Below are 18,073 nucleotides of genomic sequence, written 5' to 3'. Positions count from 1 at the left end.
TATTAGTCCAGTTGGATGCAGCATGCAGTCAGTCACAACAAACTGCTAAAAACACAGTTAAGGCAAGATATATTGAATGCAGCTCAATTAAATAGATAACATTGCCTCTCTTTTTGCTATGTTGGATAATGAATAATGTCTAGGCTACTGCGCAAAATATAATGCTTGATCGCTGATTGAACCTGCAAGTATTGCATGACAAGTTTGTACATCTTATCACAAACAGCAGTCTATGTCATTGAGTTACTGTTGGTAAGACAAAATTGGAAAAATTATTAAAAACAAATTGAATAAATTATTTATATATTTCATAATATCCAACTGTCTTATATATAGAGTATGTTTGAATCAGCTCAGTGTATCAAACTAGCTGGAGCGGTTGGGAATAAATTCAGGAGATAAAAAGTCAAGCAATCATGTGTTTCGGTGGTTAGGTTCCTCTGATGAAAGGCAGTACAAACAGAGGCCTTTCATGTCTGAAGTCCATAACTGTTCAGCAAGATGTATGTTATTCTATAGGACTGCTGCAGTACATACTGCCCTTTTGCAAATACACCAACACCCATAATTGGCCAAAGGGAAACAGCCATGGCAAACAAACATGAACCAATATGAGTGTAACCTTTTTTTGTTGCATCTGCTAAGCAATGTTTTTCAACGAGTCTGTTATCTCTTCAGTTACAGAATGTACCGTAAAAAATGTATAATAATAAACATATTATTTTCATGGGGAACTTTTCTTGTTTTCATGTCTATTCGTGTAATAGGACTGCAGTATAACCACTCCTTTATTTTTTTGCACAATCTACGACCATTGGAAAAGATATTAAACACAGTATAAAACATGTTAAAATAAGTAAAACTCACAGAATGCTTGTTACTGAGAAATACAAAGAGGAACATGAAGGAAGACAGCATCTTGCTGCCTCTGGAGGCCAAGCCACAGTTATATTTCTCCTTTTCTTCTCCTTTTTTTCCTTTTTCTAACAAGAAAAGTCACAGATATAATTGATATGAGATTTAGGGGGTACATTTCAGTGTAATTAGAGTCTTGATAATTGGGCTAATTAGATCTAATTGTTATGTGAAAGTGAGTTTGATTAAAACAGGTTTCCCCAAAACGAGAGAATTTTTTTTTTCCGTTTGATAACATTGCTGAAACATGCACCATAGACTAATTAACGAACAAACACATAAACATAAAAAAATGAAGTATTAACATCGGCGGATAGCCTGCGGATGATATGGATCTTCCAATCAAAAGATTTAGCTGATCAATTTAATGATAAATTGCCAAAAATACTTCTTGCAAACCAGACAAGATTACTCATTACATGTAGTTACCCAGGCTTAATTTTACATAAATATGCCGTGTCATCAACAAAGTGAGAATTTCTGGTGAAGACCCCCAAATTGGAGGATGGTCACTCATCATAAATGGCTGCACTTCATAAACATACACATACACATAATTTACAGTAACTGTCCAGTAAAGGCTTTGTATCAAAATCCCCACCTTAGGAATATAATCATTGCATGTAATATAACAAGCAGCATTTGTTTTATATTGAATAGACACTAGGCAATAGGAATTAGTTTGTTCACGAATAATTAATATACAAGCAATTATGGCTTCAAGATGGCTTTCTGAATAACAGCGGATTTAATCAAACACTTTAATATTCCTCGTTTACATTTCTCAAGAAATGTTGTTAAGACGTGCAGACATCAAATAAGGTGGAGGGTCACAGAATACCTTTCATGTTTCTTCAAACAGATCACGACTGTACAGAAAGCTCCACAAAATGATTCCTGCTGAATTTTCATAGTCGATTCATCTTGCTAAAATTGACTGCTATTGTCAATACTCAATACTTGCACTGTACCGTATTGTGTTTTCTTTGAAATTGTAATTTATGGTTTACGGTTATTATCGTGCCATGGATATTTATTTCGTTAAGTCGCTTTTGAGGTTGGTAACGAACAGCTCACTTTTTGATATGTAAATCCAGAAGGAAAAAAAACAGGGGAAATATACTCAAACTGAGAGACAGGAAACCGTGAGCTAGTTTTACCATCCGACCAAGTGAAACTATATCAAATGATATTTATGAACTGCTTTCACTGTAGGAGGTATGGCATTCAGAGAATTTTCTTCATAAATATACTGCAGCCTTTTAATAATTCCTAAAAATATTCCACAAATTCTTTGTGTGTGTGGAACGCCATTATGTGCCATTCAGGGTTTCTCCACGTCCCCTTCTAATACAGTGTGACTCTGCATGGACAGCTTCTGGAACAGGCATCGCTGTGGGTGTGCGTATTCCATACCTGCTGGCACCTGGCACACTAAGCTGTACGGATAAACGCAGAAACTTCAGAGCCGTATCCAGAACGCCACAGTGAAATGTAAATCACTTAGCGCTGACAGGCACTCCTCAGCAGGGCGTGAAACCGTAATTCACACACACCGAGGCACTTTAACCAGCAGCTCTGTCAATAACCCTACCAACAAATGACTTCTTTCAGCACTGACCAAATATGCTCGCACCCTGAGTTTAAATTTTAACAGCCATACATATCGAAGCAGAAAGGAGCACTTATGTATATCTTTGTTTTTGTTTTAAATACTTCCTCGAGCTCCTGCTGTATATCTTGAACCTTGACCAAAAATGCACTCCGAATTGGGGGTGCACATTTTTATATGAAAGTGAAATATATGAACAGCTATACTGTATTCATCATTGCTGATTTTCAAACTATGTACAGTATGTCATTTGAACAACATGCCTTTGAAAACATTAAATCATATGGGTTACTGAAGAAAATACACAGGCATGCATACACTATGTAGTCACAAACGTCAGTGTCAGAACTTGCGGAGAAGCACATACTGACATGTCATAAAAATCTACTGTAGTTTGAAGAACAACACTCCCAAGGCTGAAAGCAGTCTCTGGTGGTTCTCTAGATGGCAGTAATATCCCTCAATTATCAGAAAATGAATTCAAAATTATACATATGCTGCACAAATTGATATGAAGACTGTATAAAAATGTCAAAACCCCTCTTCCAACTCTGCCTTGTTTACAATTTTGTCACAAGCTTTAAAGTGGTCAAAGAAAGTAAAATTTAAGTATACCTAATGCATGTTCATTTTTAATTGCTCAGCTGGAATATACAGACTGATTCAGCACATCTTCCTCCAAGTGTACAGAAGCTTCATTGCTATTTATTTATTTTTTTTACCTTTTCTCTATATACATACTAGTACATTTTCTGCCACAAGGTGCTCACAGTTGTGGCTCTAAAGACTGGCATATTAGATCATTGTATATGTAACCATTCCTCTTATGACATCATACAGATGCCAGCAGATCTATGCACAGAGCATAAAATATAAAAATTCACACGGCAAAATATGTAATTGCGAACTAATCAGTTTATGCAGTCTTGCATTAACGAACAGAAACAAAAATGGATGTCTATTAGCATTTTCGTTATTTCCCATAAGTGGTGATTTGCATATTCCAAAATTATATTTTGAAAATCTATTATTTTACCATCAGTCTAAACACCATTATTGATGTTATTTACCTCATGGAACAGAAAAACTACAGGTAGTATGAGCTTTTTTTCTTGCTTAAATGAAAATGTTTGTGAATGGGAAAAAAGAACATAACCTGCTTTGTGACGTGTATGAAAGGGGCAGATTTTTTAAACTTTGGTGACTGTATTTTAAAAAAATCTATTAAATTGTTTAAGGTCTCATGTAACAACCTAGGATGAACCACAATGGTGAAATCACGAATGCTGCTTGAATGAAAAGCAGATGGGTAAATATGTGGGTTTCACTAGTGTTGCTGCTACATTAGCCAGTCTACTGGCCACTTAATTACGGTACTATCCTCTGAGCCAATGAGCTTTTCACCGAGCAATTCCCAATGGCATTATGGAATAGGCCTTAAAACACATTGTGCTGCTACTGATGATAAAATCAAACATGCAAAGCACAGAATAAGGCAAAACAGACGCACACATTTCCGTCTTCGTGTTATGCAGATAAATTAAATGGAAACTTACTGTAGGGAGAATGTGTACTCCTCCAGCTCCTCAACAGAGATCATTTCCTGTTTGCCACACTGAAGAGGTGGCATGTTTACTTTCAGACATGGGTTTGAGCCACTGATCTTTGGGCTTTGATTCTTCTGTTTCATCAAAAAAATAAGGAAGAAGAGACACAAAACAGGAATAGATAGTCAAAGCAGCAGCCACTTATTTTGCACAACAGCATGTCAGACCTTTGCCCTGTCACACAATCAAAATGTCAGGTATGAAAATTTGACAACCATCATAATGCCAGACACCATACGCAACTTTTTCCTAAGCTGGTGATTTTATATACCAATAAACATAATGTGGTGCTGTCTTTCACAATGCTCAACAGCATCTTTGAGCAGATGACACGTTATCCACAGCAGTTATTTAGAGCCATAAATCCATAAACAAAATCAAATGGAGTTAGGGAAGATGCGTTTTTAAATATTTCACAAAACTACTGCGATGCTAATATTATTTGTTAAGCCGCCAACATGTTAACAGCTTGCTTTCCATCGTCCTGTCAAGTGCGCTTCGCCCTTGGGTGAGCTTAGGAATTGTGCTACAACTTGCAGAATACTTGCTAGTAATGTATGTTAATGAGGTCTCCAGTTGGAAATGTGCCCTATCTTTCTCAGCCCCTACACCTGAGAAATCCTGTAAATACAGAAGAGTGGAGATAAAGTCGGCATTGGCCTTCATGCTTTCTAAAAAGATAAAAGATAATCCGTTTTTTAAAGAGAAGACAAAAAAACCCTAGATGACAGATTCACAACAACATGTTTCTGGGGAACGGTTCACCTCCAGAAAATGTTTTAATTAGCCCTGAGCTACAGTTTGAGGGCCTGAAATTCGATCCTGTGCGCCCTGGCTGAGGCATGTTTGAGATTAGTGCACTTAATCATTAGACAACTGGTTTAAAAACTCCGACAAACAAAAAGCTGGGGTTCTTCTGCTCTTCAAAGTTCTTGAAGTTCAGCAGAGGAATTAACTTTTGAAGGCTGATGCTAGCTATTTTATTTTTGTCTAGCAGTTGTGAGGGATTTGGAAAACTGCGGTGGTAGGGCCATTTAAGAATGTGTTTTATGGGCGTGTGTGCATGTGTGCTTGTGTGGCGTATGAGGCGGTAAAGTCGTCATCGAAAACAGCCACAACAATAACCTCACAACAAAAGGCTGCATCGAAAGCCGACTGGCAGCTGGAATGCGAGACAGCAATGCCAGATTAGCAAAGAAGGCAATTCAGCAATTACCACTTCAAAGTGTGGCAGGTAACTTACAGGCTTTGATTAATTTAGCTTAAGTCCTCTGTAGCTCAGGAAGAGGCGTGTTGCGAGCAGTAAAAAGGTTCGCTGGCATTGCTGATTTCACAGAATTTGAGTTGCTTTGGCATGTCAAGCAGATCAAAAACGGGCTTTGAAGAGCGAAAATACCTGTTAGTGTGAAACGTATTTTGACAAATCTCAGATAATAATGGCAAGGGTTGCCTATTTTGAAGGAGAAACATTTCCCCAATCACACTGTTACCTTGTAGTACATTCCAGTGTCTCCTTTCACTGGGAAGGCACCGCTCGCCCGCTCTGCATTTTCTGGGATCACTTGACTCGAATCCTTTCCTGTAACACAATAACACATTTCTGTACGCCATCTCTGTGTGGTGCTAATAGCAAGGCATTTGAGATAAAAATAGTGAAAAGAGGGAGAGGAAGAAAGATGAAAAAAAGAAACAGAGGAATTGTTACTTTTGTGTGCATCATTTACTTACTGACACCGCCTAACAAACCACAATTAAAAGGGGAAATAAACAAAAACAATACAATTATGAACCTGTGCTATGGTTAATTACAAATATCAAGGCAAGCATAAATACCGTTAGTGTCTGTGTGTGTGTGTTTGTGTGTGTGTGTATGTGCGTGTGCATGTGTTTTTGTTTTTGTTTTGTTTTGTTGTCCATAAATGCAATAGATATTAAACATGCACTGTTATCCTCCAACCTAAATGTGCAAACATATATGCCAGTTATCTAAATTGTAACTTTAATTATAGTCATTTTTTGCCACTATCACTAACATGTCACGTAAACTTGTCCTGCAATACATTCCATACATGCTTAAATGTGTTCTACATTTGCTATTATGCTCAAAATGTACAAAATAATTTCCCTGATTAAATGATAATTTACCATCAATCTGAACCAAAACTGTGTTGCTTAAACAAAAAAAATACTCCAAAAGAGGGATGAATATAACATTTTGAGAGCAGTCACTGTACATTTTTAATCCCCTGTAACAGGTTAACGTGTGTGGCAGCTAAACTCTGACGCAGGTGAAATCTGTTCTGCTGCACTGTCTTGAGACTCCGGAATGACAACAAAGACACAGAGCCAGTTCACACTGTGCCAGAGAAAGAGCGAGCAAGAGAGCGAGCCACTCACAAAAGTTCCTTCCGCGCAAATCTCTCACAATCGGAAAGCAGACTTTGTGAGTGAAATCGCTCTAATGCACGCAATTAGACATGATGAAAAATCGAAAAAGAAATTAAATTTAGTTGTAATACATTTCTCCATTCTTCCTTCCTTTTGGAAAATTACTTTTGAAGTGTTTTTTTTTTTTGCTGTAATTTAAATGGTAAGCCGCCAGATGTGTGTCTCATGCTTGAAGAGCTAAGGCTTTGCATTATTTAGCATATTAACATTCGCAGAATTTAAAAAAGGGTTCCTTCATTGCCTGGAGGTTCTAATTAAGTAAACCTTAGCTTGATACATGTAAAAATTTCACTATGAGAAACTTTTTTTTCCTTCTCGCTTTTTTCGGCAGCCAGTCACATCTATATAATAAATATGGAAACTTCCAAGATGATATAATTTTTCCTCTCGCTTCAGGATTAAATATATCCGTAATAATAACTTTTAAATATAGGCAACATATCAGGAATTCCTCTGAAGGCTAAAATGTACTTAATGGCAGGACTGTTTAGCTTGCTGAATGCTGCCATTTCCCTCTTGCTCTATCTCTCCACTTCTTGACATTGACATCAGATTTTATTTTAAGGCTGCTGTACTTTTTAATTAGTGGTTTGGCTGGTACACATTCAAAATGCCTACAGTTACAAGGTTATGGATTTAAATATCTGCAATTTTTTTTTACGAGGGGAAAATGCATGTTACGGTTAGCCTTTCATCATTTGAATGATAAATTTTCATATGTCAAATTTACATTTGACAAGTTACATGTTGCATGCTACCCTCAGAGGTTCACATACACAAGACAATGGATAAAATGCACAGGAAGGCATTCAATAAACTATTTGCACTGGCTTATAGAATGCTATTCTTGAAACAGGCTGATAGTGAGGCAGACAGAGCATTTCACCACACACATTTAAGACTCCATGAAACATCCCATTTTGAACTTTCATAAAAAAGTCTCTTTCCATAAATTCAATGCCACAGATTGAACTGAGTATTGTGAAATCGTAGAATTGGAGAGAAAGTCAAATATACTATATTTTTCAGTTTCGCAGCTATTTCAAATGAAACATATGTTTTTCTTTTTACCGAACAAAAGCCATAAGTTAGTTAATGCACTAGAATTAAAAAATATGCTGAAGCTTGACAGAGAGACCTTCACAATCATTTCTTCTGATTGATAAAGTAACAAGGAGTTACATCAACAGGAAGGCCATAGCCACAAACTGTCCGATAAAAATGGCTCAATCACTTTAAACTGCTTTATTTGGATGATAAACCACTCAGAAAGGACAATAAAAAATCATTTCTTTCCAACAAAGGCACTTATATGACGTGCATGTGCCAACAAATATCAAGAATCATACTGTACTGGATTTGCCTATTTTGTTTCTTATCCGGCTTCAAGTATTTCAGTTTGTAAGGCAAGCCCACTGGTCTAAAGAGGAGTGTGTCAGTCTGTGTTCGGCTCTGGGCTCCTTATTCAGTCGACTATAAAGCCTGTCAGCGGCACACTCGCTCAATAACTCCTCCATGGCGTGGATTTTTAATGGGGGAACACCACACTGCAGCTTCGGGTTTAATTATGTTCGCTACCCTGATGCTCAGATGGTGTCGAGCCAGAATTAGCACAGTGTTGACAGCTACAGGCTATGTCCATGAACTTGAAGGTCCACAGCCACTACCCTCATTCTCAGAGGGGGAACAACAGCTCCTTGTTATACCCTGGTCTCTGAGCCGTGTGTGAGCTGTGCACTGAAGAAAATGGCCCCTGGCCACTCACGGCGAAGGACCGGGCCCTTCACTAAGAGAACACCATGACCGGCCGAGCTGGTCTCCCTCACCTGGGCTGTGATTGGCCAAGAGGTGCAATGGACCTTGGAGACATGAATTATTAATTACCCTTGAGTTTTCCCTTTTGTTGATGAATGCACACAGTAAACATATTAATGTAAATATATTGTTGCTTTTGTGTGTTTTTTTTTTTTTTGAATAACTTTTGGGTTTTACAAACGACTGTCTAATGGGCTATGTTTTACTGTAGCATGACAGCTAGAAAGTCTGAGAACACAATTACAATTCTGTCTGAGAATATTTGAGATGAAAGAGCTTTATGAATTCTCCTACTATACATGAGAGCAATATTCAAACATATTGTCATCGTATTGTTATGTGTAACAATAGAATAAAATAACATTTCTTCAAAACATCTTGGCCCATGAATTTAAAATAAAGAGTTTCTCAAGGGTCTTGTTCTATTTCTATTCATTTCATGCCTTCATATTTATATACTCAAACTGTGAATTGCAAAGGTTAAAATGTCAACTTCAAGAGTAAAGAACTGTTTAAAGGCACTGACAGTGGATAATTAATAGGGGAAAAGATACACAGTGATTGAAAGGGTATGATACTGCATTGCATTTAACCCCTCATTACCACTACCCTATCCTAAGGGATCTCATCCTGGAGGTACACAGATGCACTCCTAAGAGATTAGTCATGAAGTCCAAGAAATTGTCATCCAGTTAAAAAGAGCATATATTCTGATGACATAGCTGAAGAGTGACTGCAAAATGCATGCTATAAACTGTGGTACTGAGATACGTATTTTGTGCAATATTTATAACACTGTAACATTTAGGACACATTGTGTCCTCAGGACGAATATACAGTATACTGAAAAGCAGTCGCACAATAAAATCCTAATTTAATTAGTCACTTTAATTCAAACAAACCCAGTGTGAACAGATCGTCCAGTTAACGGTAAAGGTCATTTGACCCATAACGCTTCCAGCGACATTATATATTACTGTGGAATATTCTGCTCTTTATAAATTATGTAATATTATGATTACATTCTTTTTTTGTTGCAAACTGTCACACATACACACACACACACACACCTACATACACATTCATGCATGCACACACACACACACACACACACAAATACACGTACATACAGCTTTTCATGCCAACAGAAGAGCTTTGGGTACAGTGTGTGCAATGTAAGCTTTACACATGCAGACGTGTGGGTAGGGCTAAGCAGTAGACAGAACGACTCTCCTTCCACATCCTCCAAACAATCCTCAAACCTTCACCTTCATAACATGAAGAACAGAAAGTCCTCTGTCGACACAGATCATAAACCAAGGTAAGTTCATTGTAAAGACATTTGGGGTCTTAACATTGGCCTGAGCGCTAGACATCTGATAAGTCTTATCATTTCATTTCATGTTCTGAATTCGATTATCACTTCAGGATAGGTTAAAGGTGTCTTTCCTGTGTTCCTTTAAACTTGAAATGATCTCTGGATGAAACTCAAAGCCTTGGCACGAAAGGAGCCGCCTTTAAGACCAAAGTACAACATCTGAATACTGTGACCCTCTTTCTTTTGCTCCTCCAAAAGCTCCCAGAATAAATTTTTTGCGTAAACGCGACATAAACTTCGCACTGCATTTAAAACTTCGCCCGTGATGTGAAATCGGAGACGCCCTCCGCTTTGGTTTGAGAGCAGGTTCACTCCTCCAGCGACTCCCGGCCTGGTGTTTTGAGGCCGGCCCTCGTCGCCTGTGTGGAGGAGCATAAATCTCCTGCAGTACTTCCCCAACACCAGTGGGGACACTTCCCCTGTGGGTGTTAGGATCTCTGTGGGAGGTCAAAGGTTGTCCTGCAGAGGAAGTGACAAGCTGTGAAATGTAAAAGAACAATTTCTTCCACATGTTGCTCCACTCTGAGAACACTATGGAGCTGTCAGACAGCATCACGTTAAAATGGGCCAGGTTACTACCCAGCAGACCTGTCACAACTCATTTGTAATTAAAAAGGCTGTGTGATGTTTAAAGCTGAGCACCCCAGAAACTTTTAAGCAGTGTTAAATAAAGATGAGTGCTGCCAAAAAAAATGATGTATTAATAATGGAGGCTCGTCTTTGCGCTAGATCAATACCAAACGAGTCTGCATTTGATACTTAACTCATTCAGGGCGGGGCATGCATGGATATACAATAAAAGTGTGTATAATAAGATACGGATTATCTACAGTGGAGGTATAATAGCACATGTTAATATGCAGTTTCTCTGGGCAAACCCAGTGAAATTCCATGTATTATCTCTCAACTCTCAACCTGTAAGACAGGTGGAGTCAAAGTACTTGAAGTACTGGATGTCTTATCTGTCAACATTAACACATTTTTTGGGTGAAGAGAGCTTAACACATCAAGTGTTACGATCCAGCCAGGGATTTTGTGAACAAATACATTAGGGCATGCATAAATCACTCTTGCTTCATAAGAAACAGGCAACGCTTTCTGGTCCACACCCACATATAAACCTCACAGTCTTGGCAGTGGCAACTTCGCAGTAAACAGGTGCGAAAGCAGAAATGTCTGACAGAATTGTGTGAGCTGTTCAGGTCGGTTGGACCCCATTTTACTAATGTGACACTCAATGGTGCACGATGACATCCACTGGGGTTCGATAAATAAAGTCCCCTATTAGTAATTACTTAGAAATGCATGTTCTCCACACGTTCATATATAATAAATTCTATCCCTTCAGGTGTAAGTACCAGTGACTGATTTATGCTAGAATAAATATCCAGTGCACTTTTCTCCACGCTCATAGTGGACCCTGGTGACCTTGGCAGCTATCCCCAGCATGGAGGGGAGTAGGTTTAATTGTTAACCCCAATTTGTAAGGATCATTTCCATTCCCTAAATTATCAGCGCGGAAAACGGGACTGGGGCTCACTCGAGTGCACGTCCCTCTGGTACCTGCTGCGTGATTCCTGTCTGCTTCCACTCAAGGCTTTTTAATACCCAGGTTGTTTGGGAAACTTGAGGCCTTAGCCCAAAGGCTCCCGTGCCCGATAGCCGTACAACTTCCCCACTGGCACTGGGGTCATTGGCCTTGGCTGCAGAACCAGTGCGTACGCATCCAAGTCTGGTCTTCAACCAGGTGCTGCAGCACATATTTTATCAACACCATGCTGATAAAAGTATTTCCAAACAATGCCTCAAAATTTTTATATCCTAACCCTAATACTCTATACAATGTATGCTGATCAGTCTCACATTGCTAACAATCCCACATATTTGTACGACCTTGTACACCACTCCCACTGCTCCATTGTAAATGCCACATGCAAAACAGCCTACTGCTGACAGGCACTAATAGTGCCCGAGCAGAGACAATTATAATTGGCGAGAGCCTTCATTCGATGCCTTCACTCCTTTGGAGCTTCCTTTCTAACCAGATTCTCTTCAACAGAAATCCATCACGCTAGACAGCACATCTAACATCACTTCAGTGCGCCAGACAGGCTTACTCAAATAAAAGTTGTAATGGAAACTTTGATGTGCCTTAAAGTTTCCAAACTACCAACTGCAGGGACATGAGATTGTTGCGCTATGAGACATTTGTGATGTTTACAAATTGTAGACTGGTTCTGATTCTTAACATTCTGCGTGAGAGGCAGACACTTCATGCTCGGAGCAGTAAAGCACCAAACAAATTATCGTCCAGGTTCAAAATCAACTGGTGTCACGAGTCACGACCACCCCTTTCACTCCCCCCTCATGCTAATACCAGCTCGCGAAACGAACATCCAGCCCTGCCATTTAGAATTCGATTCATATTCCCTAAACCCTTTAAACACACGCGACGTGTCCTATGAGCTTCATCCCTGCATGTGGCCCTTTGTTCTCATCGTTGTTTCCCAAACAAATGTAGCATATCCACAGCTCAAAAATATAAATATGCAAATCACACACGGAAAGGTTAAATGAGTTCCTCCAGAAGTGCTTCCTTCCCCCATTTTAGCGCATTCGGCCGTATATTTTATGGTTCATTGTCACCCTAATTGTGTTCATTGTTTGTTGTTGTAACATTCTGATTGCACTGATTATGGCTTTAGATGGAGATGGCTCTATATACTTTTGATTGGTACAATATATAATAAATGTGCCCTGCCATTACAACTGGAGAGGAGAGTACATAAAATAAAACTTAAGAGGAGGAAGAGGAGAATGCATAAAACATAATAAGATCTACTAAGACTAATAAACGACGTGACACAACAAAATAAACACAACGCGAAAGCATCGACTATATTACGAGTTGTGGCATGCGGTTTCACTGCGTCTCATGCACAGTATGTGCACTGATGAGCATATGTTGCGTGCAATAATGCAAATACGTGCTTGTGGACAATATTAATGCATGTTGTGTATCAACAGTGGGTGACTTTTGCATAGGAAATGGTAGGCGGACACACATCCACCCTTGATTACCCCAGAGGACGGCTACCGAGGTCTGGTGCTTCTCCCCTACCTGCCCCTGACCTTCAGTGACATTTGTCCCCCGCAGCGGTGGCGGCGGCGGCGTACCTCGCAGTGACGCGGAGGAGCACCTGGAGCGCGCGGATAGGCTGAGCGGGGACCCCTGGGGCTGGGGCTCCACGGTCCCGCAGCCGCGCCCCTGGGCGCCACCCGCGCACGGCTGGGATTGGGAGGGGACCTCCAGGGCCACGCTGTACTCCGCCCCGTCGGAGGCACCTCGAGGGAGCTTCTTTACCTGCAGCCGGGGGCCCCACAGACTGAGTGTGAGTTCAGTCATGCAGAACATTGTGCCCTGAGACACAGCTTCCCAACACATTTAGCTGTTAATATTATTAGGACTATTGGCATTATTATTATGTTAATGAATTGGAATCCATGTACTGTTGTAATAACAGAAAGCTGTGTTTTGTTCTGTAATGCAATTAAGCTGTTGGTTAACTGGACCAATGCACCACTTGCAGAGCATCCGGACATATTTTGCAGTTTGTTTACAATTCAGGGCCAGTCTCCAAGTTCCATGCTAAAGCATTTTTAGCACGCACTCGCCTTCGAACTCCACCAGGTTCACGTAGGGTAAACGCACTGGCGCACGCACTCGGCGACCTACCAAACCGCGGTGCACAAACGGGGCGTGAGTCACGCGAGCGCACCTGAAAGTACAGGTTGCACAACCAGTTGTCCAGGTCGGACGACATCAGCTCCTCCACCTTGCGGAACTGGTCGAGCGCCGGGGCCCGCTCGCCCCTCAGGAGGGGGGTTCTGAACTTCCCCTGGACGATGTCGAAGCCGCAGCCGCAGACGGGGAAGGCGCCCCAGGCCGCCACGGTGCTGACGTGACTGCGCTCCCCGGGAAAGGAGAGGAGGCGGAACTGCAGGACCATCGACGGCACCACGTCGCTCGACGCGGGCAGGACCTGCGCACGCGGTGCAAACAGAGCGCGTCAGGCGCAGGCCGCCCAGACTGGAGCAGGCCTCCCGACTCTCCTTTCAGTGGATCTTCAGCGGACAGGGCGCAAATCGTAACGGCGGTGAGAGACTCTTCCAAACGATGGGCATAGCTCGAGAAGCAGTAGAAAACAGAAACAAACCTAATGATTAGGAATGCACATATTCATGATTATGACTGCGTAAGATATCTACAGTAAGCACTATATGTGATATATATGTTTCATGACTATATATGTATTTATTATTATATGTCAGCTATCGTAGTTGAATTTAAAACCCGCGAAAATGATTCAGTGGTCACGGCTAACAAATAGATTTTTATTTACTCAAGGAGCACTAGACTTGAATTCCGTCTAAAAAATGAAGTGACAGAGAAGAGCACGCCGCGTCATCAATCACCAGAGAATATTTCATCCCTCTGTTAGTTCTAATGGAAAATAGAGAAGACTTGTTTTATCACATAAATCATGTGTATCCCTGCTAATCTGCTTTCAGCAGCACCTGAAAAATGATGGGTTTCTCCTGAGTCAAGGCACAATTTATGGCATAATGCTGCATATTATGGATATTAAAAAAATCTTCTATTGTTCATTTACTGAAACAAGCATAAACAAAGGATGGGAGGGGGGAGCTGGCCTAGCAGGTCCAAGGTATGGGCACAACAGAATATCAAACAGAAACACATGTTTCAATATGCCTTAGCCCATGGTGCCTGCAATTAGCCCATTACAACTATCAGATTTCATTAAAAACAGCTTTTTTAAGCAGACTGAGAGGGGGGAAGAAAACATTATAAAAATTGTGCATTCCGGTTCACTTTATTGTCATCATTCTTCGGGAACACTTGACGAAAAGAGGCCCTTGGAATATAAAAGAGAAACAAACAAAGATAAAAAAAGAAGAATAATAAGATTGGGGAAAATTCCAGAGATTTTTGTTTATCATCCCAAGCCTTCATTCTCTTTCTCTCCCTTCTATATTCCGATTTAGAATCGTATGCTTCCCACCAGAAGTAAACACTGCATAAAGACCGTGGGCCCGGTATGGATTCATGAGCAGCCTCGCAAGAATCTTTAAGACCGATCAAATTGAACTCCAGCATTCCCGTTAAAACCAACCAGAAACGCACAAAAAAATGAAAGAATGAGAGAGAGAGACAGAGCTAGAGAGAGAGAGAAAGAGAGAGAGAGAGAGAGTGAGAGAGAAGGGAGATGGAGAAAAAATAAGCTCTTGGCTTCCTCCTACTATTGGTAATTCCTTATTCCCTCTTAGAAGGTACCAAAACACTGCAGAAATCACAAGATAACGTGGGCATGGGGGGGGGAAAAAGAGAGCCAATCCTGATGTTCTCAGACAAATCTGATCATCACTTTCACAGCTAAGAACAACAGCTATGAATAAGTCCCAGGGCTGGGAGAAGGGAGAGTGACACGAGGCGTTTGCAGTCGCGTGCGAAAACTTTTTACCTCGGAATCACATCCCAGATTCACCGCGCGGCCCGTATTCCTTTCTTTCCCCGGCCCACTGCACGATTTACTTCAAATGAAATAAAGACGATGTAATCGGGAGTCGGGGGCTGGATGAATACACCCACAAAGGCACCAGATGGTGGTCACAAAGCCAAAGAAAAAGGCCAGAGCGGCTAAGACTGGCAACTTTTTTCCACGCTGTCTCGACCCTTCTAACACTGTAGAAAACACCGGACGTCTCTAAGCTTGACGCATATAAGACGGTCTTTCTGCCATTGGGAACAGCTGATGGAGTAAAATAAATAAAATAGGATGCACTGTAAAGTCACTGTGATACTGTGACAAGAGATGGTAAACACCCTCTGTAACCTAACATCTTTTATTTTTACTTTTTACGGGGAGCACCAAACAGGTTGATGTAGGTACTGTAACTTTAATATCACAAGATGCAAAGGGATGTCAAAAACACATATGGTAATTGGCTCAGCATATAAACGCAACAGAAATTTGGCCTATTTTGCAATATGAATATATTTTCACAAACCGAGCATCTAAACATTTTAGCAGCTTGACATTTACAGTTCTTATCAGTAGCTGAACACACTCGACTGTCCAAGACTGTTAAAAATTGTGATGAAACCAAATGTTTAAAAAATATAATCAGTATGAGAAATAATTTAATAGTAGTTCTGCTTAAATAAATCAATAGCTACAAATGAGCCTTCAGGGCACTCTTTTTTTTGGGCTGAATCTAAATTTTAAAATCACCTTTTCCCATATGTGAATCCTCCATATGCCAGGATATGTGCTGACACGTGCAACATAATCCACTGATCTCATCATATTTGAAAGAGGAGGACCTTAGGTTATGATAATCAGGCTCAGATAAATGCAGCATCATAAAGTCAATTTGAAGAAAGACATTTTTTGAAAATGACTAATAAGTAGCAAATATTAACAATATTCCTTTGGTAGCATGTTAGCACTTAAGGGTGCATAAAATATGATATTTGACAGCATATTAAATGCCGTTCCTAGTACCTGGCTTTGTTATCAAAGACTTCTCCTTTTTAGATACCAGGGCTGATATTTTTTTCATTATGAGTTCCATGGTGACTGCATGATGAGTGTTCACAGTCCGCTGGAAAAGACACTAAATTTTTCACAGCATTTGTGCTTCATTTTCATTCCAATAAAATACTGTGCCCTTATATAAATGAATAATAGATCTTCTGTTTGATTTACATGCATGGATTAAATGTCATGTTTGAAAAGTTGCTGTTTTATTCATATTGGATTTCCCAGAAGTGAAACCTAGGGGCTCTCTGGCACGTTTTAATACAATGTCTTTCCACTCTCATATACACAGTTACTGTTTAATATAACTTTTCATAACCCCTTTCAATCTATATATTACTCCGCGGTGAAGGTGTAAACCACCGTGAAAGGGAAAAGTAAGAAAGCCACCGGAATTACTGCAGTCAAAATGAATTAAAAACGGGAATGCGGCGCACCAGTATTTTTAAGCGGCGCACTGACTCTCCTTTTATTGCGGAGGTCGTCTTTGTTTGTTTTTAAGATACCGTTTTGTATCGCGCTTCGCTTCAAAGACGTTCCGCGACATGGAAGTGAATGTATTTTAATCCCGACCCTCTCAGTGTCAGAATTACTTTCAGATGAAGGGTGCGTTTTTTTTATTATTTTTTTTTATCACGTTCATCTCCGGGACCGCTCAGAAAAAAAGGTTCCCCCAGCATCGTTTCAATAAAGCGAGGCCTTATTGAATGAACTTCGATACCCCGCAAATCACATCCTGCCCTTCCCCTCCTGAATAAAAACACATTACTCTCCATAAAAGGGGGGAACAAATGTGTTCATTACTGGGCGGCAGCGGCGCGGTCCCCGGGCCTTACGGTGGAGACGCTTTGATCGAGGCGCAGCTCCGCGTCGTGGAATCGGCCCCGGTGCTCCACGCGCTCGGTGGTCCCGGCCCACGGGCGCTCCTTCAGCCGGGACCAGCGGAGGGCGCGGCCCCCCAGGCGGGCGTGGAGGGCCACGCTCACCGCGTAGTGGCCCCTGGGCAGCTTGTCCCTGACGGCTCGCAGACAGAGCAGGTGGATCTCCACGGGCTGCGGGGTCCGGCTCCACTCCACCTGGGAGTGGAGGGAAAGGGGGGGGGGGGGGGAATGTGGAAGGGGGGCACAGGGGTGACATCAGTGCATGTGAGCATCACCGGCCCACTTGCAGATACCCTGCTTTCAGCTGAAAAGAGGTTTTTTTTTTTTTTTACCCCGCACTACTACATTCTGTCCTGAAGCTGTTTTTCTTCTCTCTCCCACAAAGGATGTATTTACCTAAACATCTTGTGCACGCTTCCTGTATACCCCCTCCCAAGTTGATCCTTTCCTACATGTTTACAATTAAGGAGAGATGTCCTGTTATTCACTCATGCTGAGGCTGAACCATATGTAAAGCCTTGTCTGGTCTTCCTGCAAATTCAGCCCAAATGCTGCCTACCCACAATGTCGCACGCTTCCTCAAAAGAACAATTCAGAGAATACAAAAAATGAAACATTTAGCACATAATTGACCTTGGTTGTGAATACCATACCTTGGAGCAAAACGTGTCATTCAAAAAATAATGTACTGCTGTATAGTTTATTGTGTGCTTTAAAATTAACTGCACAATATCTCCTTTTTTAGGAGATGTACTAATGAACCCCAGTTTATCTTTAGTCAGCCAATTTCAGTG

At 40.8% G+C, this 18,073-nt stretch overlaps 1 protein-coding gene across 1 annotated transcript in view; it reads right to left on the bottom strand.

Annotated features, from left to right (window-relative positions):
• Positions 1-18,073, bottom strand: part of ofcc1 (orofacial cleft 1 candidate 1) — an 89,854-nt gene that overhangs the window by 41,722 nt on the left and 30,059 nt on the right. Inside the window, exons 11-15 of the mRNA XM_064331213.1 lie at positions 17,235-17,474; positions 13,555-13,818; positions 12,953-13,139; positions 5,625-5,713; positions 4,084-4,208 (exon numbers count right to left, since the gene is read on the bottom strand). Of these exons, the coding sequence (XP_064187283.1) occupies positions 4,084-4,208; positions 5,625-5,713; positions 12,953-13,139; positions 13,555-13,818; positions 17,235-17,474 (905 nt within the window). The remainder of the gene's footprint in view (positions 1-4,083; positions 4,209-5,624; positions 5,714-12,952; positions 13,140-13,554; positions 13,819-17,234; positions 17,475-18,073) is intronic.

Source organism: Anguilla rostrata, chromosome 4 (genome assembly GCF_018555375.3).
Source record: "Anguilla rostrata isolate EN2019 chromosome 4, ASM1855537v3, whole genome shotgun sequence".
In the NCBI taxonomy this organism is placed as follows: Eukaryota; Metazoa; Chordata; class Actinopteri; order Anguilliformes; family Anguillidae; genus Anguilla; species Anguilla rostrata.
This window is presented reverse-complemented; position numbering and strand designations above follow the sequence as displayed.